The 21,315-nt window shown below is 40.4% G+C and overlaps 1 protein-coding gene across 3 annotated transcripts in view; it reads right to left on the bottom strand.

The window, feature by feature from the left end:
- Positions 1-21,315, bottom strand: part of wwp2 (WW domain containing E3 ubiquitin protein ligase 2) — a 63,372-nt gene that overhangs the window by 39,596 nt on the left and 2,461 nt on the right. For 2 of the 3 annotated variants that reach the window (XM_061721250.1, XM_061721251.1), the window contains exons 2-8: positions 21,001-21,082; positions 14,857-15,013; positions 14,309-14,430; positions 10,530-10,667; positions 2,460-2,538; positions 636-799; positions 90-333 (exon numbers count right to left, since the gene is read on the bottom strand). In XM_061721250.1, coding sequence (XP_061577234.1) covers positions 90-333; positions 636-799; positions 2,460-2,538; positions 10,530-10,667; positions 14,309-14,430; positions 14,857-15,013; positions 21,001-21,070 — 974 coding nt within the window. In that variant the 5' untranslated portion in view covers positions 21,071-21,082. The remainder of the gene's footprint in view (positions 1-89; positions 334-635; positions 800-2,459; positions 2,539-10,529; positions 10,668-14,308; positions 14,431-14,856; positions 15,014-21,000; positions 21,083-21,315) is intronic. The other variant, XM_061721252.1, reaches the window with a different exon arrangement.

Genomic DNA, 21,315 nt, shown 5'->3' with positions numbered 1-21,315 from the left:
TGAACTTTATTTTAACCGTCTGTGTAAGGGCCCTTTCTTTTATCCTGAATTGTCTAACCACTCTAAAGTGAGCTGCTGGGGACTCTTACCCTGCCGGGAGCGTTTCTGTGGTGGGCTCGGTGGTGCCGACGCTGGCTTGCTCTGTGCTGGATGTGTTGTTAGGACCCGGCTCGGCGGGGGTGCTGGAGCCCAGGGCCTCTTGACCGGGAGAGGGGCTGCTGCCGCTGCTGCTGGCGGCCGGAGATCGGCCTGATGGAGAGGGCGGTGGAGGAGTCTGGCGAACCACACCTCCACGACTGCTCTCCATCCCGTTAGACATCAACTCGACTTTATCTGAGCAAAAATGTAAAGGAGACGAGGTCATCGTAGGGGGAAAAAGAGCAAACTTTTTCTAGCAGTAGATGAACAAACCGGTATCGATGGATCTCACGCATTCATCATTATACAGTTATTTTACAGCCAAATGTGACCACTGAAAAACATATCTGATATATTCAGACCCCTGAACACTGCGGTAAAGCTCTGATTTATGGTTTTTCGTTTCTTTTCAGAGATTATTCAGAGTGCAGTTACAAAAACAAATAAATTGTGCTCAAGCCAAGTGTGCGTAGCAGTTTCAAGAGCAAACTGGTTACCTGCACCGCCTCCAGGGCTGCCGTGACCCTTTGAGGAGCGGCGGCGTGAAGAGGAGCCTGGCCCAGGGATCTGCTCCTCGTTCAGCTCCCCATTTGTCAGAGAGCTCCCTCTGGAGACTCCCGGAGATTCACCCTGCGGACCCCCCACCGAGTGCCTGTTGCTTCTGCAAACAGAGCAAGACGAGGCAGATCATGAGCGGGATGGAGAGCAGATGAGGACAGGACACGAGAAAAGCCAAGCGGACGCTAAGAAATAACATCTGCACACAGTGAATCTAAAGAAAAAAAATGTGTGTCTTATGCGGTCCCTGAATGTTTTGACATCTGCTTCAGCTGATTTCATGACTAAAATGCCGATCGCTTCATGACACAGAGCTGGCACAGGTGCCGATATGTTCATGAGCAAACAAGCACAAGAAAACATAGGTGTTGGTTACTTTTCCTTTCTGGACACCCTCATATTTTCCTGGAGCTAAATATAATTTAGCTTTTTCTGTTGAGCACTTTTTTACAAAGAAAACATGCTGCCTTTCCCTCCCCAGAATCAAGGAATGCTGCGGCATGAAGAAAAACCAAGTTCAGGACACAGTTGTTTAGTCGCCACAATAAGGAGAAGAAGCAACAGGGGAAAGAAGTAGCAATTCGACACCGACGCGTTATTTATCATCCTCGGAGGGGTTGTTTGTGTGTGGCGGACGAGCTTTCTGTTATCCGAGAGCAACATGTCTGTTGGTGTCATCTCCTCATGCATAACAGAAAGAGGTTGAGTGCTTCTCCATGACAGCGGTGGTCTGGACTCTCGGTTGAACTGTGCTTAACGCCCCCCCACAATGTTTGGAGGGAAATACCATCTGACCCCATGCACTCCCGCAGCAAAGCTTTGAAATAAATGCAGCCTCCTCCACTATTTATTATCCCTCTACCATTGTAGCCAGCGAGAGCAGCGTCTGAAACCACAATCTGTGGGGGATAACGTGTGGGCGCTCCGCGTTAGTCCTTCACTTCACCAAACTGGCACCGGACTCGTTCATTCGATCCGTTTCTTTCTTCCATTTACTTTAAATATAATTATATCCTGGGTTTATGATTTTCATATAAGCCCTTTGAAAACAGTATTTTAGAAAAGGGTTATACAAGTTTATTATTGTGCAATTATTCCTATTAGCATACCACAACGTCTGTAGAGCTTTCGACCCAACAGCACGGAGGACTTTCATGCTTGAAAAGTTGCTTTTGCATCCGTCTGTTAAGGTGGTGAAAGCTGGGTGAGGTTTGCCACCTTCTATACGTCTTGTCAAATCATGACATTATTATCAAAAAGCCTTGTGGATCTTTGATGATAAGATTCATGAGGATGTGGACATTCATAGTAACACCTGGGGATTTTTTCCCCACAGGAAACTCAGTTTTAACAACAAAAACTGAATATGACATCCAAATCAAGTGAGTGTATCATTATAAGTATGCAGAGCTAGGGTTTCTCTGATGCCAACACCAGGATCATAAATACTCTCAGGTACCGCCAGAATCGTATCGGTGAGTATTCACATCCGTCCACCATCTGACACTGTGTAATCTTAAAAAACAGAATCCCAGAATCTCCATCCTCTTCTCTGTTGCACTAAAAGCCAGGACAGGAAGTTACACAATACAATACCTTGGAAATTCCTGATCCGAGTCACCAGATGGAGATGAGGGCAACATAATTTAGACTAAAACATTAAACATAAGCAGACATCAAAAATGCCGTTTTCATTCATATACATTCACTGTGTCAGAAATTCAAACTGCGTCCATACCAACGCCGAGCGAGTGTGTTCTGACCTGCTTTGAGATCCAGCTGTACTGGAGGTGTCCTCGCTCTGTGTCCTCCTCAGGTTGGGTCTGTCAGACTGAAGCATCTCTGCAACAAACACATGACGACGGTCATAAGTAAACACAGAGTGATCCCAGCCACAACAATTATGCAAACGCTCCAGAAAATACAGATAACAGTCTTTCTGACCTCACAAAGTGACAATTTTGTTTTTGGTCACATATTGCATCATGAACCACGTACAGATGCGGCTCTGATGTGGACTGAGACGCTTTCACACACAGACAACAGTTACAAGCTCCTGCGGAGCCCTGTGACCCCAGACAGAAATAGGCGGGGTCATTGCATCATTAATAAAGCAACTCAAGGTCATGCTCGGTGCTTCATCAATGATTAAACATCAAAAACAGAAAAGGAAATTGCATCAACCTGAAAGTTCTTTCGTCTCTCTGTCTTTTAAATAAATATCTATCACCCGATTACAGATGTAACGCTGAAAGCTTCTCGCAACTCAAACAAAATGGATTAGAAGTTAAAACCACCAAGCTTCCTGTAAAATCTGTGTAAAACTTTATGCTTTAGTCTTAATCTCAGATACCAGCATTGTTTCTTAATAAGATTTAAAAACCAACAGCCATCTATTGTAAAACATTAACACCGCAAATAAAACTTTACTCAAACCTACAAAAGACTGATATATTTTGGATTTAGATCAACGTTTCCTATAGATACGAGCTGGGAAATAATATTGACCATTTCTTTCCGTACATGACACTGGCACCTGCACCAGGAATGGAGAAAAAACCTCCTAAAAGAAACAAGAAATAAGCTTTGCAAAACAACAAGTGATGCAAATAAAGAAAGCGTGTGGCTAGAACCCCCTCCGCCCCTCTCTTACAGTCTGGAATGAGAAAACTAACATCATAAAACCACAGTGACTCAAAGCCTGCGAGGATGCAGAGTACGTCATCTCCCTGCTCCCCGGCCTCGCGTCGCCCGTCACTGATCAACCTATAAAGTCCAACAAGTTCAGTCAGAGATCGAGGTGTAGCCACACATCGTAAACAAAGTGTAGGGAGGCCTGCTTGTCAAACTCCATCATCTTTTTTGTTGTAAGACTTTACACATTTCAATCTATAAATCAACAAAACGAATGTTTTTGTTTGTATGCGGGCAGAAACACTTCCATCATTCCTGCAAGTTTCACTGTAAAAGCCTTTCTTGACACCTTTTAAAATCACCTGTCAATACTATTATCTATTGCCAAAGTGGTATATACAGGCGTTCTTTCTAACAGCATCCCATATTTGAGTTTGCCATGAGGCTTTTGCAGTCTTTATTCACCTCTTTTTATTCTTTCACTCCTGTCATCTGTCTGCTGTCAGCGTGGTAATTAAAGAATAATATGTCAAAGGAAAAAAAGCTGCCTGCAAATCCAACTATTATACTAAGGACACAATCTGAAAATTTAAGAAAAAAATAAAATAAAAGTGTAGTGAATTATAAAAGCAAAAAGGAAGAAAAAGTTTTTAATAACACTGGCAGAAGCTTTAAGGAACAAATTCAGTTTCCTGAACATCAGCATGAGTTCTCGTCTCTCCAGAGAGGATTTATTGTCTCACTTTGAACATTGCGGAGGTTACCGGTCCTCCTCACAGCTGCAGAGAATGAAAAAGTGTTCATAGCTGGGCTTAGACCCTTTTATGTTTATAAGAAAAATAATGAAATCCATATAGCCTTGACACATGTGGCGGCGGAGGTACAGTCGGGGGTTCAACAGAGACCGGTCATGCCAGTCTGTCCTGCGCAGTTTGCGCTGGTTCGTAGGTGTGCGGTGAAAGGGAATGTGTGACTATACAATTTCAACTGTGACTTAAAACCACAGGTCTGTAACCTGCCTTTCATTAACACTCACTTTCTCTCATACGCAGAAAAATACGACATTTTCCAATAAGCACGACTGCCTCGAACGGTGTTCATGTTTATACATCTATACAGTATATGCTGCTATCAGCTGCAGAGCACGCACGCACGCACACGCACACGCGCACACGCACACACACACACACACACACACACACACACACACACACACACACACACACACACACACACACACACACACACACACACACACACACACACACACACACACACACACCTCTGTTTTGTGGCTATGAAAGAGCTTCTTGTGAACAGGCCCCGTGGACATACAGAAAAATAAACAGTGGTCTTGAGGAGAAGCCATTGTGTCACGGCCCACTCGCCCAGTACATCATCCCCTCCCTCATAATGGCACGGCTCTAATTACTGGTCTGGTGTTTGTCTGTGGAAATGCATGAGACCGGTGTATACCTGGAGAAGCATCTCAACAATTCAACTACAGTGCAAACCAAATAAACAAATATTTATATTAATACATATTTCTGTTCTGCAGCTGAAGCTTCAAGTTAGACTACTGTTCTTTTAGCAGCAACAAAAGTGAAAAATGGCAAAAATATTGAATATTTGAAATATTACTTTTCTGTGCCACTAAACGTTTTATGTCTGCAAATAACAATATATTTATTATTGATTAATTTATCATTTACAATACAGAGGAAGGAATAATTATTTTATGCATCAGGAACACTTTAAACTTCAAAGACATTAAACTAACAGTGGCACAAAATGTAAAAATAAATATATAAATAATATTTTATTTTAAATAGAATACTTTAAATTGGTTTCCATTTTGTTTATTGTGCTTCAACACAAAGAAATCATTGCAGACAAAAGGTCTGTGATGACTGGACAGATGAAAGTTCAGCATGGCAGAAATTTGTGAGGTGGATCTTTAAACTTTTAGATAGATAAATCAATCAGCTGTCAAACCCGTTTCAGACCACCGTGGACATGTGGCAACACACAAACGGAAGCCAAGTGCTGAGGCTTAACGTGTTTTGGTAAAAACAAAAAACGCTTTAAATTTGCTTTCATACTATGAGAAAACATCCCGTAAATATTTAGCAGGTCACTTAACTTTTGTTGTCACAAACATTTGCCAAAACATATCTAAGTTATTATAGACTACATCTGGGTTTAAAGTGCACCCTCATTTTTAATTGCAGGGTCACGAGTCTAAAAATTAGTCAAATAAAACCTCAGATGAACAACAAATATGTGCCATATTTATACATTTAACAAAAATAAAAGCAAAAGGCAGAAAGGTTTAAACCACCATAAAGTCCAAAGACACCATTTTCATTCAGCAGTAACGCTCTAGTTTTTCTGTTGCAACTTTCTTGCCGATTCATCTCATGAATGCAGATTTTTCCTTGACACATCAGGATAATAAGTACTATGTAGGGTGGACAGTCTGATTGTGCCTCTCCTGCGTCTGTGGGACAGGACGTTTAAATATGCAGCGTATATGAAAATCAGTCATGAAGTCAGACAATATTTCCTGAGTAAAAATATTTGTATTCTAAAGTTGATTTCTCCCCACCTTTAAATATAGAGAACTGTTTGTGCATGAGCGTGTGTGTGTGTGTGTGTGTGTGTGTGTGTGTGAATGAATACCTGCCAAAAAAGAAAAAAAAAGTTAAATGTCAGAACTAACAGAGCAGCGTTCAGCCTGAGAACAGAGGGCCTTTGCACAACCAGAGGGTAACACACGCCTAACTTTAACACACACATCACATACACACCGGTACATATACATACATATATATACACATATATATATATATATATATATATATATATATATATATATATATATATATATATATATATATATAGGCTTTATTAAAGGAAGCTCAGAATTGCCTGCACACATCGCTGCAGGTTAAGCACATGAACATCTGTATCACAAACACACATACAAGAGACGTGTTCAACATGAAACCCTAGTTTTCGAAAGGCACACTTCAGCCTTCTGTTCGCTTAGGTACACTCCCTTTCAAAAAAAAAAAAGGAGAAGAAAAGTGCATACATACATGACCTCTGTCATCCCTGCCCCAGCCAGTCAGGAGAGCAAGCCGCCTCCACCCCCCTGCTACCACGCACAGTGCTTGTGGATCACAGAAGGCGATTGTACTGCTGAGGAGCAAGCAATGAGGCTCAATTACGCGATTCTCCGAAACAAGCGCCCCTGATGTCTGTGATTATATGTGCGGAGAGTCTCCAAACAACGGGCCGTAAAAAGAAAACAGAGAGGGAGGGCTCCATTCATTATACGTTAGCCTCTGACCTGCACGCACAGTTGCAACTTTGTTTAAATGCATTGCAGGGACTCGATATTTCACTCAGCCCATTGAATTACGAGTTTGCTTTAAAAGGAAAGGTTACACATTTTAACAAAAAAAATATGCTGATTTGCTTTTAATTGAAGACTTATGTCTAGAGATGGACACTGGCAAGACAGCTTGGCTTTGCATGAAGAGAAATGCTGAATAATTAAACATTTTCTGCTGAACTGTATTACAAAAAGAAGTGCTCATATAATAGATGGCTTGAGAGGTTACCATGTTTAGAGAGGTCCCACTTCAGGTACTGAACCCTCTAAGAATTAGCCATCCATCTGGTGATAATTATCCTACAGTACTGCAGAGGAAAAGATCGTATCAAACGCATCGCGGCCTCTGGTGACCGTGTTCTCACAATTTAAAAACACTGGAAATTAAATTTACCAATCGGCCCATCCATCAAGCCTCATGCAGCCGATCTTTCAGCTACGGGACTTTTTTTTTCCTCTCTCTCTCTCTGCCTCATTTTACCGTCCTCGTGAAGACATGCAGTGCAACAGCACGAACACAAAAATAAATGCATATGTTCTCGTAACCCTCTCTTCAGACCAAAACAGTCACAAAGAGACACATTTATCCAGCCCATGCTGTGGCAGGCCTCAGCCCTCACTGCTGGCCCTGTGTTCATTCAGCAGGACACACTGCAGGCTCTGTGTGCCATCGTATGAAAAGCGCTGTCTGTGTGTGTGCTGCACACGCTTGGCCGGGGCTCTGAGAACAGCTCAAGACCAGTGTATCAGTTAAAAAAGACCCTTAGTCTTTGCCTTAAACCAGAGGCCAAGGTAAAATATTCACGTAGTACACAGAAGTGGAAAATACTGGTGGGCCAGTGTGTGAAGGCTTTGAAATCTGTCCTGCAATGAGCTATTGAAAGAGTGGATTAATTATATTATATTAGGTGGTCTCTTATTCTGATGTTAGAGTTCTGCAAATACCTGGAAGAGAGACCGATACTGTATAAAGTCAGCTTATTCTCTTGGTGTCTTGTTACTTCATGTTTAACCGTATACTTGACATGGCGCTGTTGGCACTACAGAACAACTTCTGAAACACATTTGAAAAATCCACCAAACTCTCCACTACAACTCTGACCTTGCTGAAAGGAATAAATATACATGTACTGTAGGTTCACATTAACTGTTGGCAGGTGGGACTCTGCAGCAGAGGAACTAAAGCCGCAGACCAAATCATAGAGTGTATTTCATTCAGAGACTTAAATCTTCCTCAGTTACAGCATTTTACATTAAAAACAGGCTCAAGCAGTTCACCAAATTATTCTGCCGGCCTATCCCTTTACGACTGGAACAAGGAACTGTGCTGCACTGTTCCTAGGTTAAAACAACAAAGGTGAATGAGATTAAATTGGACTTTGGTGACACACATTTAGAAAACAAAAAAAGAAAATGATGCTCTTATTTATTGTCCATTAATATTTTAACACCCAGTCTTGAGAATCCCATCTCATTGCTCCGAGCATCAACACCAGTGAAGTTTCAGCAGCTGTGTAACAGCTTTTTGAGGCCGACACGGCATCAGTTATATTGATGAACGTCAACGCAATGCTCAGAGGGCATGTGAAACCACGCCATCCACCGCCACAGCTGCTGCAATCTGAGCTGGCAGAACACAGAACTCATCTGATGCGTGACACCAACATTTCAGCATGTCGTGAAACCACTGAACTTACTCTCTGAAAAGCAACGTCACCTTCAAAAGACCCTCATCAATGTAGCTAACCACTATTACGATACTATTACGCTAACTATTACGATCTGGGATTATTTCTCTTGCTCACATTGATGTTCAGGATTCTTATTTGTACAAATACTTTGGTCAGCTGACCTGAATACACCCAAAAACCACATTCTTCATCGATGACACAGGCACTTTCCAAGATGAAAATTGTGAGAGTGACCCCAGAGTCTTGGGATTTGGTGGACACAGGTTAAGACGAACCACCGGATTCTGATTCTCACAACAAGATGTTGGTGAAAGATGAATCCAACTCTGAGCAGAAACAAATACTGATTATAAGTGAAATGTGGTGACTGTTTTTGGTCAGTGACTGTAGAATGACATGATGGAGTTTCATTCTGACGTTTCATTCGATTAATTTACAACCTGGCAGAAAATAAGAACTTCTTGTGCTTTTATGATATCCTAATATAGAGTCTCTGAGATGGCACAACCCTTACCTTAACACCTCAATACTTCTAATACTTTTTTCATGCTAGTAAACCTTTTACACTCACTAGTGTTTTAAGTGAACTGAACAATACTCCATCAACCGGCTTCAGAGTTGCTTCTGAAAAATTCCAAATTGTAACAAAAGCAGTTTTGCAGTATTTCGTTAAAAACAGAAGAACATGTTATGAGAAGTGAAAATCCCCTCATTTTACAGAAAACTTAAATCTATCGACTTAGGAATTCACAGTCGTTTTAACTGCGTCAAAGGAATATTCCAGAGTTGAATCAGCTCTCCGTCTGTTACTAGATGGGAAACTGTCATTAGGGACCAAAATGACCAGAATCAATTCAGAGCAGCATTTGCATGTTTGTTTGGCGTTAGCCCAGAGGGGAAGCGCAGCAACGTCAGAACAAATCGCTATTGTGACAGTTTGGCCAGAGTATCTACAGACAAACCAAGATCATTTTATCTTTGCACATGTCCAAAAAAATCGGGATTGTCGTTCCATTCGCTTCAACACCATCTTAACTCTGTCCCCTTCGACTACTGAATACTGTTACTAAACACAAAATGAACAGGAAAGCCATGGCCACCGCCTACCAAAAACTGTGATACTGATCCAAATTTAAAGAAGCGTTGACCAGGAACTGAGGAACTTTCACCTTCTGTACACTCTCAAAGTTAAAATGACCTCCGTTCGTGTGTAGGGACCTTATCCATATCATCGCCTAAGTGAAATGACATTTATGAGTCTTATCAGAGGCTTAAAATAGCAATTTAGTTATAACGTTTCTACTTCCTCTCTTGGCTAACATCAAACCGATTATGTTGAAAACATATATTCCGCTGTAACTCATAACTGCATTGATTGACTTTATTTTGGTCCCTAAGGACAGTTTACACCGATTATCAACAAGTAATAGACCTAGGACTGATTTAATTGCAAAATATTACTTTAAACTAACATTAAATAAAAATGCATTACTACTATTCAATAATGTTTCCACACAAACAACAGTAATGAAAAGGAAAAAAACAAAAACAAAAAAAACCAAGGCCTTCATGTCACTGTGACTAAACCAAAGTCGTGTCAGCACAAACGCTGTCGTGTTAAAACCATGCGGCAAAGAAGAAGTCATATACATAATGGAGAAAACCTGTTTTTTTCCCCAAGTGGAGAACACATTCATGGCCAGGGTAGAGGAACACACAAACATCCCACTGTACAATCAGATGCATGTGTGTGTCTGCCTGGTAGCTCCTGCAATATTACCAAATATTTAATACAGCCAGGAAGGGAAAGAGTGAGAGGAGGAGAAAAGTTTCATTTGGTGTTTTTTTTGTTGTTGTTTTACCATCAAGCTGTCTGGATTACTGTGGGAAAATGTTATGTGCATATTAACTGTAACATATGCAATCTATGCTTTGCATCCAGGTCTTGTAAAACCTGGATTTCACAAGATTCTTCACAGGACAGCATTGACATAAACATACACATGCATGTGGTTATAAGTCCATCTTGAGGTGCTCCTGTGTTCAATTCCTATCTTATTACTCTCACCTCTGAGAGCATGAGTGTGTGATGTAAAGGCAGGACTCACTGTCTGCTGCCGCGCTGCCATTGGGCAGAGAGCCCAGATCAACAACCATGCCGTCCAGACAGACGTTGAGCTCCCCTCCTGCTACAACCGAGCCTTTGTTCTCCGTCTGCAGCACCAGACTCAGCTGGACGTTCTCCACTAGAGGGAGGAAGAACAGACAGACAGACAGACAGAAAAGGGATGAGTGCCTTTGTATGAGACGATGCGGTGATGAACGCGGGGAAGATTGCGTTGGAAGAAGTGCTAAACAGGACCAGAGGAGGAGGAACAAAGTCGGACATTGGGAAAAGCATTGTGAACTCTCAGAACTATCCAAAGATTCCATCACCGTTCGGACTGGGGGGGTACAAGTCTCAATTTTTCTTCAAATGTTCTCATGAGGACAATCTAATCTTTTATATTTTCTCCATCCTGTTTCATGGAATATACCAATGGAATTACCACAGGACAGCTATTAATATCAGCGGGGAGGCAAGTTAGGAAGTCCAGTTTCCTGGAAAACAGTTAGCTTTGGGAATGATGCATGCACTCTATATGCTGCACAGCTTCCCATCATTTCTAAACCAACATAGGTGTAAAATTTTCACATGAAAATGTGTTAAAAATGTGGACACCAGTTCGTTAGCTGGTTCGCTACTTAGATCATCCAACGGTGTGGTCTCTCGGAAAATTCACCACAAATGCTGAAATTTTTCAGGGCACTTGCAGCAAAGTCTGAAGAGAGAAAGAAAAAAAAAAAAGAGAGATGGTAGGCGGCGTTTCACACATCTGTCAGAGATTACAAGGATTCCCATGGGAATGACTGGACAGTCGGCTGACTCGCATGCGAACAGCGTTTCTGCTTCATGGAGCTCTAAAAAGGCAAGCAGGAATATGTGACGAATCATTCTCATAACAATGAGAGTTAGAGGCAAACGCTTGTCTTCAACAAAGGCTGCCTATAATAAAGGTCTACTACCCCAGGAAGCCAAAGTAAATGAAGGTTTCTGTGTTTAGCTGACGAAATGTGGTATACAACTGAAACCTTTTTTGTGATATTCCATAATAAAGAGCCTAACTGGAGGCAGCTGAGGGTGTCAGGGTCGGCTCCAGGAAAGGACACGCAACAAAGATGTTCTGCTCTCATTGTCAAGAACATACTATCATGTTGTTACGTCAGGGTGTGAAAGCACCCAGGAGGCATTTAAGGACGCACTGACATCTGATCACTCATGAAACCACATTAGAGGGTGGTCTGGGCCACATGTACCATATTCTTTATGCAGTGTGAATCATTCATGCTAAGCTACAAGAAACGGCTCCTACATAACTAATGTCTTCTGTTTTGGCGGACGAACAGTCATGATGTAATATACTATATATTATAGTGAGATACAACAAGCGGGAGCCATTTATTAAACTCGTCTGCATTGTTTGGATTTGCCTACCATAGTGGTTGTTCTTTTCATTTTCAACACATCATACTCCTGTTTCGATCCAACTAATTTGTTATCTTTTGTTTTTGGATCCTTTCTCATTCCGATTATTGATGTATATCTACAGTTCGTATTTTAGATTAAACTGGAATAAAAAACTAAACCTAACAGACAGGAGGAGTGTGTGAAGCATGGTTCTTCTGCGTTGCGAACACCCACGGGTCAAAGGCAGCAATGCATTCGGTCGCTGCAGTTGGAAATCAAGTACTTGTTCCATGGAGGGCAAGTGGGTGAGACCGATCCCTAGCTGCAGGTATAGATGTGTGGAGACATATTAATGCCAGGTGTGAACAGAGGTGCGTGGAGCTGTCTACTTGCGATCGGATCCGGTCATTATCACGCAATTACGGCTGCTCTGTGAACATTATGCAAGTGTGTCTCGTCGTTAACATTACAATGTGATATAAAAAGGTCTTTATGAATCATCCCGGTTTGATCAGAGAACTGGCAGTTCTCTGTGTGTGTTGTTAAAGAGAACTGGCAGTTTCTCTCCTCACCTTCTTGCTCAAGCATGTTATATTGCTCACTGGAGAAATCAAAGGCACATGGCTGTTCTCGCCAAAGTTCAACCAAATTCTCCTCTGTGAATCTAGGCAGGCCATCCTTTTTTCTTTCTTTTTTTTCTTAAACCATGCTTCTGCATGTGTTTTATGCTTGTTTGCCGTTTTCGTCTTGCGGGTTCCCCCTTCTTCTAGCCCCTCAACCCAAATTTGCCAGAAAATCTAGAAGTTAATCAATGGAGACCGTCAAACTTATTAATGTCTCTTTTTAATTACGCTTTTTAGTTTTTTTCTTTTTTTAATTACTCTTTCTATAATTTGACTTGGTCAATTTTAAATATCCAGCCTTTGCATGTTGATATTTTTTTTTGAATCAAATAAAAAAAGGAATACAAGAGAAAACTCAATCTTCACAGGTCAATGGCAAGTTCCAGCGGTGGCCCACTGTGGACATCAAGTCACATTGTTAAATCTCCTCCAACGCAGCTTCTAGGACATCGGTGATATCTGCTTCTTAAAAAAGTGAGGCTTACTGAGTCATCTTCAAGTAAATGACCATGAGTACTAGTGAAACATGGCTGAAGCTGATTCTGGTTCCACAGGCCTAGTTCTTGACTAATATCTGAATGAGGTTTCTTCTGTTTAACTGTGGAATATGTCTTGTATCTACTTCTTTTTTTTACCTGCCATTGTTTATGTAATAATAAAATGAATACAGTTGAATTGAATTTAATTCTCTGTTGGTGTCTAACAGTCAAAGTTCAGGTGATTTTCAACAACAAAAAGTCACAGGTTGTCATGTGACCTTACCTAGCTGCATTTAGTTAACAAGTTTAGTTTTTTAAGGTCTGGGAGTCTTTTTTAGAGCAAAGCAATGTTTAGATTACAGGGGGTGGCTGATTTTTGCAAGCTTTAGTCTTCCTGGTTCCGAGGGAAGCCCAAACATCATGGCTGCATGTTAAACTTTGACTCTTCCTCTCTCACGTGTGCCGTCTGATCTCAAATCAGAAAACCAGTAATCTAAACTTAGTCAAACTAAAGAGTGAAGTCCTAGAACCCTTCAGTGCTCTTTGACCATTCTACTCCACTGTACCCACACATCACATGGCCATTCATTCAAAACAGCGTTCCATGCGTCACTCAAACGTCAGTTTTATTTAACCTTGGCTGCAGATTGTTCTTATACTGCCTTGTTTCCTGCACATGTAGATATTTATAGCATTATTACATACAAACTGCTGCCATCCTTCACCAGGGACAACAAAGTCAGTAGCACTTGCTGTTTCATCCCATGTACACTATTGTTAAAGCCTAAACTGTTTTTTTTTTCCAATAATGGTCATGTGGTAGGGACTCAATGCTAATAAGGAAAGCAAAGAAAAAGCTTTCAGTTTTGTCCGGTTACACTTAACAATGAGACCACACTTATGTGGATGGAGCCCAAGTCTTCTGTAAGTGAGCAGGGGGAGACTGTAGTGCTTTTCCGCTACAAACCGGGTTTCGACTGCCTTTAAGCCAAGAGGGAAAAAAATAACCTCATTTTGGAGTAGAAAGGATGCAGAATAAAACTATTCCCATGGCCACTTTAAAGAAATCATAATTAAGTTATGAAACTTCAGGCCAAAATTTTAACGTGACTCTTTTTTTTTGCCCCCATTTTCCAGGTAACGTTATTTTCTATAAGAGGTGGCAGTGCCTCGATTAAGTCTCTCTTGAGAACAGAGAGCACAGTTTTATGTAAATATACTTGATTTGGCCCTGTGGGCAAACATGGTATCAGATTTTCTTTTCTTGAGTGTCTTACTTTTGCCATCATGTGTGCGCAGTGTCTCCAACAGGTCTATAGTAGCGCTGCCCAATAGCTCCTTCCTCAAGGTATGGCAGCTCCACAGCTTTAGATCCAGACGACTTTGAGGAGTTACATTACTGTGAAACACACACCAAAAAGAACACATAAATACTGAGTCCACATGGCCTGCTACCAAGCCGATATCCTACATTATATAACAAGTGCATTAAGCACAGATAAACTTCTACAGAGAAACCTGTACAGGATAAAACAGAATTTTTTCCTGTTTTAAAATATTGATTTTCCTTATGTACCATTAGAAATCTCAAATTCAGTGTGAATTCTTCCAAGAAGCTGCTAAAGGTTGGAAAAAAAAAACCTGATTTCTGCCCAAGAACCACCTGAGATTCATTTAAAGGGTGAATTATTTTAATATAGTGGCGTTTTCAGAGACACTACATGATGCTTACTATCAACTATTATGTTCAAAATAATCATCGTTGTGTACTGGCGATAATGTAATAGCTTTAATAAAAGTGAGTCCAAGTGTGTGTGTCTCTCACAGGGTGAGGTCTTCATTCCACTGCAGCTCGAGGTGCCCGCTGCGTTTCCCTGTTTTTTTGGTTTCGCTGGTCAGACCGTCAGCAGTCACTTCGACAAAGGAACTCAGCCGAGAGTGGCGGTTCGGCAGTTTGGGGGACTGGGGCTTCGCCGACAACACTGCACACACACACACAAATTACTGCTGTAGAAAAATGCACAATTACATCAGACGACAGAAAGGTGTTGTTTTTTGTAATTTTTTTCCCCACAACACATTGATTTATTTAATGGAAAAGGAACTGCAAACAATTTTGGTTATTGATTTATGAGTGGATTCTAATTATTTCTGTGACCTTTCAGCAAAATTACAAAGTAATACATGAAATTCTCACATCTGAGAAGCTATTAATCAGAACAGTGCCGTCATTATTGGTTCATGATAATAAGGATAGTTGCAGATTACAAACTGAAATAAACAGATTGTCAGATATTGCTCTCTTATTATGAACACTATCCCTAAATGAAATCATCTGCAAAGAATTAAAAAAAAAGACATTGCCTGCATCCTCAAATATATTAATACAACTGATAAAAAAAGAAATGCAACTTATCAAACTAAGTGTTCGGACTATTTAACAACACCAGTTTGTTTATGAGTTCAGATATCATTAAGTTGGTTAAAAAGACATGCCTGATTTTATTTTATTTATTATCAATGTCTTGGTTTCCTGAGGAAGGAATGAAATTCAAGTTACTGTAATATTATAAAAAATGTAAATTCCCATCAATTACTATTATATATATATATATATATATATATATATAGCTCCTGGTCAGTTAAGGTCAGTTCAGTTGAAAGAATACCTGACAGAAAAGAAAGAAAACCCACAAGTTTAAATAAACTAATTGCACTTATGAAGTGAATCATGTAACACTAAATACAAAAAATGACAAAGAATAAAACAATTAAAACCACACACACACACAAAAAAACAACAATATGCGTTTCTCACTGGTAATATTTCCTACTGAATATAAGGTCCCGATTAAAGTTGCCTGCAGGTTGTTTTGGGAGTTGCGCTGATTCACGGTTCCTTCTCTTGCAGATTTAAAGAACTTCATGTAACCCCGATTTTGGGTCACTTTCAACTGCGGCTGTCACGTGTTCAAGTGCAGCTCGGGCGACTGTTAAAAACGTAATTCAAACTATCACCATATATCTGTTGCAATAAGCAACTTTGCAAAAATATATTTTTAACAAGTGCATAAAACTCTCAATGATGCCTGTTTTGCAACGTTATGTGCTATCAGAACAAATTCTGTATATCATACAGTATTTTGGAAATTAAAATGTCACTAGGTTTTTTCTTGGTATACAAAGAACAAACTGTGTTTACAGTATTTTTTCAAGCCTTTTGGGCCATAATCTGCTTCAATACACGTGAGTAAAATACACACACATATGTGCAGGTAGCAGGGCAAGAGATCAAACAAAAACAAACACCGCCCTCTGCTGGAGGAAAAAAAAACAAACGCAAAACCACTTTCATTTCTTTTCATGAAAGCAGCACCTAAAAAGTAAATTTATGGTTAAGACGAAACCTCAGGATTACATAGTCCAAGCCAAGAAAGCCAGTATGCAGACATGGGAGAGCAGGATTTATGCCAAAGGCCCAGTGGAGGCAGCTTAAAACTGTCAACACACCTGAATTTCCAGATCCTGAAGCCCACACTACTGTCTGCCTCGTTCACATACATTTTGTCTCAACTCAACTGTTGTGTTTGAAATTGTGTTGGATTTTTTGATGGAATCCAAGAAACATTCAGCGTGATGTGACTTTGTGAAATGATTGCTTCTCAGCATTACTAAGAGCTCTGCAAGTGGGATAAAAGCTAGAGTTAGACAGGCTTAGTGGTTTTGAATTCTTTCACGTCTGCTGAGAATCTTGTAAGAGCGTGTGTCATTTCTACAAGAGTCAAACTCTCCATTATGAATTAACGCGGGCCCGCAAACTGACGAACAAATCTTGGCAAGGCTTCTTAAAAGTGTATCGGATCAGGAAGAGGGGATGAATAACTGATGACAGATGAAAAAAAAGAACAAAAAGTGTTCAGTCTGCGCTCTTTCCTAACACATGCAAAATATCAGCTCTGCTATGGTTGAGACATGTCGATGATCTTTGATCATCTCCCGAATGTCCATCAAAACAGTTGAGTCACTGTAGTTTTCCATTTAACTAAAGGAAGGGACACACGGGTGGAAGAGTGCCAGATATTGAACAGCGCGAGTAGGTTTGGAGTATGAGAGGAGGTGGATAAAACAGACGGGCAGCAGTTGAGGGCAGAGCAGAAAATGAGGAGGTGGGTCAGAGCTAACATGATGTATATTAAATCAAACAGTTGTTGTGATTGAATAAAATAAGATTATTTCTAGCTTTGTTAGAGTAAACATAAAAATCAAAGCTTTAAAAGAATAGTAAGTGTACATATAACACTACAGAAGTGTATCTTCTGACCTACAAAAATGCAGACGCTGAGCTCAAATTATGATGGACTATCAACCCTGACCAACCTTGCAGTAAGGTCACAATCTGCTCTGCTACTTGAGCCCCAATCGTCTGATCCATTAGATACAGAACAGCATGATCACACATTAAAAGACGGTCAGCCAAGTCTTCAGGGAAATCCATTTGCCAGCTTAATTCTCCACATCATTCACCAGTTTTGTGTTAAACTCATCTGTCTGCAATTTAGTCCAGGCCGACTAATGTTCGGGAGACGTCTTCAGAGTTTTACACAGAAAACCGCCGCCCGCCGCTTCTCAAGCCAAAACTATGTGGGAAGTAAGAGTGTGTAGGCTTATTTTATATTCCTTATATTTTAGCTTACATGTTTGTTGTGCAACTGTAATCTTAAACTTTACAAATAAATCGGTACATGCTAATCACAAACCATCTTAAAAAGCCCTAAAAGGTCTTAAGCATCAAAGCATGATTAATTAATGCTGATACAGGAAAAAGAGCTGCGTGCAGACTGTTCCCTTAATTTAAAACACGCATTAAAAAGAAAAAAAAAAAAAGTCTAAAAAAGGTCAGTGGACTGATCCCCAGCCCCAGCAAGCGTAGCTACTGGATAGAGGATGAATGGGTCGCTGCAAAGCTCTTTGCAGCACTTGGACAAGGTTAAAAAGGCATATAAGTGCATTGAGATCTGTTTGTACAGACATTGTTATTTTAGGTTCTTATTTTGACAACTATGTTCTTAAATCTAATTAGGCTAAAGGAAAATTTCAAGAGAAGTCATGTCACATTTACCGGGCTGCAAAAGGGTGTCGAACTGCATAATCGTCTTGAATGTGGTCTTGGAAAAAAAAAAAAAAAAAAAGTGCAAATTGAATTTTATCTAACCGACAGCTGCTGAGTGACTACAGGTCAATGGAAAATTAAGAGTCTCTTATGTTTCAAACAAAACTGTTGGCTGCTATAACACGATACTTTAACAGATGAACCAACCAGTGAGTTGGTCTCTAAATGTTACACTTAGATTAAAGACGGTATTTTCTAAGCAAAACAAAACCACATACACAGGCACACTTAAAATAAAAAAGGTGACATATGATTGATGAGTTTAGGTGTGCAAACAGTTTGGAAATGTGTTTATCAGTATTGACTCATAAATCTGTAAGAGGATTAAGAGAGAAGTAAAATCCTCAAATCCTTTGTACTATTTATATTTGTGAATTGTGATTAGTTGTGGCTAGTAATGAGCTATAATAAAACTCAAGGCGCACTTGAGATACAATGACTTATAAAAACACTTCAACAGACAAAACTGGATATGGTTATTTAGAGTTGGCATGTTCATCATTGCCACAGTTCAACAAACCTACAACAAACAAAGACAATTGTGCCATTACTGTTCGTAGAAGGAGGCTAGATTACCAGCTAAAGGCAGAAGCTGTAGCTGCTTAATGAGTCGTCACCGGCCAGTCGTCATCAGTGGAGTCCAACACTCACTGTGTCCCTGAAGTTTGCTTTAATATTCAGTCATGCAATCTTCAGTGGTTTTGTAAAGCAAATGTTTAACATTTAGCACAAAAAAAACACAAACAAAACAAATGGAGGTAATCTGCATGTGAAAACCAGACTGAAAAGGTTCACCGTGTCATAATTTCAGGCTGCTACACTGGACTGGCCATCGGGCTGATGCAACACGACAAGGAAAGTAACTAGAGGCACATCTGAAACATAAGAGATTCATACAAAGCGGCCCCATCAGAGCACATCTCAGATTAACTCGGCTCAACGACCACAGAAAACTGTTCACAACAAATATTCTGAGAATCTATCAGAGATGAAGCTTTTATGCAAGAAGGAAAGATCCAACACTTCCCCTGAATGTTGTGCGGGTCAGATCTATACCAGACAGTTTTACTTGTTTGAATCTTTCCTTCTAAAGATCATCCAAAAGACAAATTTTAATAATTATTAATGACAGTTTGGAGCAGGAAAAAGCTGGCAACGAGTTACTCAGTCAGGCTCAGTCTTGGGGTTCATTTAAGAGATATCATGTTGTCTCTCTGACATGTTAATAATCAGGTAATTATCTACATGTTTGGACTTGACCATCTCTGTGAAATCCCTCTGGTTGTGTGAACAAATCTCCTCAAAGCAGTTCCAGTCAGCACGACTGGATGTTACCAATCCCTGACTGAAAGTGCTGTGCAAAAGTCCTCTTTCTCTATAACATTTTAAGTGACTGTCCATATTTACTCGTCTCATCTTTTTATTAAGACACAAATAAACCATTTGAACAGTTATTGGTAGTTGTTTTTTATCTCTTGCATTGGCTATAGAGAACAGTATAATAGTCATCCTCAAGATAACACGTTCACAACAAAACAAAAAACACACACCATGTTCAGAACAAAATGACTCTACTACAAGCAAAAGTCAGTATTGAGTGTGAAGAACCAATCACAGATTTAACTCTTTTTAAAGGGCTGCCCCATTCAGATATCTGCATTTACAATATTCAGGATTCCAATCTCTTTAGGTTTAGGAAAGTCTTTAATGCCATTAAAACTTTGATAAAAACAACAAAACTAGGCGCAAATGAGACTTTTCCATAGTGGTAGAAAGCAGCGTGCACCAGAGCAGGAGTTATCCACAGTTCAGTTTTCATTAATCATGGATTTGATTTATATCGCGCTTTTCTTGGACACTCAAAGAGCACACAACCGTTCCAATTATTCATTCACTCCTTATTCATGCTCTGTGAAGGTAAAATACATGTGTAGCCTGACAGAAACGTGGCTGCCAATCCGCATCAATGGCCTCTCCGACCAGCACCGGAACATTCATACAACATTCACACCTGCAAGGCCCTCACTGGACCCAAGGAGGGTGAAGTCTCTTCCCCAAGGACACAACGATAGATGACTTGGGGAGCGGGGTTCAAATCGCCAATCCTTCGACCATTGGACGACCCGCTTTACAACCTGAGCCACCGCTGCCCCCATTAACAATCGACTATAGCAATGTTCCACTCTATCGTATTCAGAATTCCCTCATAAAATAGCTGTATACTATAAAGCTTAGGCTCAATCATATCTCAGGTTCACAAAATCATCTCAAAATGGCAATAACAATAACAATTTAGAAAGTGAGTACAGAGGCAACCCAACGTTCGCTATTCACAGAAGCTGTGAGGCGGTTTGAACAGTTAGTGGCTCATAGCTGCAGCCAAAAAATAGCAGTTAAGAATGTTAAATGCAACAGAAGCCACATGTGAATGTAAACACAGGAGAAATATGCAACAACCCTAGGAGAGAGGCAGGGGTTGCCATGACCATTAAGAGAGGGTATAATTATCAGCTTCGTGTTTGTCTGACTGTCTGGGGAGCCATTAAGTTAGCAGGAGTTCATTTGCAGTTGATGTAAATAACATGGGTGTGAACAGAAGTACAAACCGAGATTAAAACAAAGTTAAATAACACATCACCTTGTCATTCCATGGAGATATTGTATGATACATTCAAGCTATTACTCAGATGCAAATGTGACAACAATCACCTGAAAAGCTCACAAAAAGTTATATCAATGCATATGTTTGGACCTACAAAATGGAAATAAGCGTATATACAAATATACATATATAAATACCTTTCAGGATCAGCGGAGACTTTTCAGTGGTCTGGGCACTGCCAGGTCTGGTCATGCTGGCAGCTGCCATGACATCACTGCTCTGCAACACAACCGCAAACATACACCATGTTACAATAAACTGCATCACAAGCAGAGGCGCACTGGTGACCCACACACCCCCCTCTGTGCACGGGGAGTTAAACTAAGTAATGTCAAAGCTTTTACTGCTGTAATCTACAGTCCTCACTGGGATTGTTCCCTGACTTTATCCTTTAAACTGGTTAAGGAAGTCTACATAGAGGTGCTGTCTAGAGGAGAAAGTCACTGAAGACT

This window comes from Cololabis saira, chromosome 5 (genome assembly GCF_033807715.1).
Source record: "Cololabis saira isolate AMF1-May2022 chromosome 5, fColSai1.1, whole genome shotgun sequence".
Classification (NCBI taxonomy): Eukaryota; Metazoa; Chordata; class Actinopteri; order Beloniformes; family Belonidae; genus Cololabis; species Cololabis saira.
The sequence above is the reverse complement of the archived record's forward strand: the minus strand, read 5'-3'. Positions and strand labels throughout refer to the sequence as shown.